General features: G+C 58.0%; 1 protein-coding gene across 1 annotated transcript in view; it reads right to left on the reverse strand.

Moving 5' to 3' along the window:
• LOC130585113 (uncharacterized) overlaps positions 1 to 801 on the reverse strand; it is a 2037-nt gene extending 1236 nt beyond the window's left edge. The window contains exon 1 of the mRNA XM_057385444.1: positions 51 to 801. Within this exon, the coding sequence (XP_057241427.1) occupies positions 51 to 197 (147 nt within the window). The 5' untranslated portion in view covers positions 198 to 801. The remainder of the gene's footprint in view (positions 1 to 50) is intronic.
• Between the last annotated feature and the right edge of the window lie 710 nt (positions 802 to 1511).

Consider the following 1511-nt stretch of genomic DNA (forward strand, 5'->3'; position numbering starts at 1 on the left):
TGAGTGCTCCCATCTCCCAGCACAGTCACTGCCTCCCAGCCCAGCCTCACCTGTGCTCGCTGTCCCTTGGGGTCCCGACAGGTCGCAAAGATCCACTGGGGTGGATTTGGCATCTTCAGAAAATGCTGGACAAATCCCAGGCCGATGCCCCGGTTGGCCCCAGTCACCAGAACGGAGCGGGCACGCAGCTCTCCCATGCTGCCAGCCCTCCTCTGCTCCTTCTGTTTACTCAGCTCTCTAAAGTTTTTTTATAGCGTGTCCCATGCACACCACACCCACTCAGTGTTTACGCCAACCCTTGGCTGCAGGAAGAGCAACTGCTCCAGCCCTTCAAATTCCACGACTCAGCCCCTGGCTGGGAGCCTGTCCTTGTTTCCAAAAGGCAAAAACCGGTTGGTGCTCTATGGCAAATTCCGCTGTCCCTGGGAAACGTGCTGCCATAAGATACGAGAGGATGTTGTGGGTGACGGAGGGAGCAGCATGTAGAAGGGATGGGGGAAGTGCCATGGCTCACGTGGGCTCACAAAAAGGGCTTTCCTCATTAGACACACAGAGCTCTGGGAACAAGCTGATCTCATGCCTGTTCTCGGGTCCCCTGAGCCAGGACATTCCGCACATGGCCTTGAACAGACACTCTCTGCTTTGTTCTTGCCTACTCCAAGCCAATGTCTGTACCCTGATTGTCAAGGGAAACAAAGCACCCATGGAGGGAAGCAATCATAGTGGATGCAGTCTCCTGGCAGAAGGATGGGCACCTGCATGCCCGGCACATCACATGGCCTTGGGCTTGCCATATCTTAATGCAGCATCTCTGTCCTTGCAGCAGAATTTCTGCCGCTCCAGCAGAAGGAGGGTGTGAGCCATCAACATCTCCACCAAGCTGGGCTCCATCGGGCTGTGCCTCGGGCTGCCAGAGGCTCCCATGTACCCGTACCGGGCCAGCAAGATGAGGTGCCAGGGGAGGTGCTGGGGATGCTGTGCCAGGCACAGGAGGGGACGGAGCCCATGGAGGGGAGGGAGCCCATGGGGCACCCCCTGACCCAGCCACTCACCCCGTGCCTGGTTCTCCCAGGAAGCACAGAGACTGGGACAGCAGCACTGGGGACTGAACCTCTCAGGAGGGTTGTGCTGATGTTTTGTCCCAGGACCGAGTCCCATTTCCCACCTCCACAGCCATTTCCTCCCTGGGAAATGTCCCCTCTCCTGCCCACCCACAGCCTGGCTTGTGCTAGCAGGGCTGTGCCTCTTCCAGGCTCCCCAAGACATTGTGATGAGGTGTTTGGCTGTGGAGCTTCAAGAAGAGAAGGGCTTGGAAAAAAGCCTCTCTCCCCTTTGCCACTTCTCCTGTGACCCCTCTATACCCCCCATCTCTATAAACTCAGGCAGCTGCTGCCTCTCTGCTCCATCTCCACACTCAGTCTCTAAGCCCCGCTTTGGGCCACGTCGCGTCACCCTCAGAGCTCGGTGAACCCTGGAGGTCACCAGGGAGCAGCCGGTGATTGACAGCACCC

Source organism: Malurus melanocephalus, unplaced genomic scaffold, assembly GCF_030028575.1.
Source record: "Malurus melanocephalus ecotype Western Australia unplaced genomic scaffold, MMel_1.1 scaffold_827, whole genome shotgun sequence".
Classification (NCBI taxonomy): Eukaryota; Metazoa; Chordata; class Aves; order Passeriformes; family Maluridae; genus Malurus; species Malurus melanocephalus.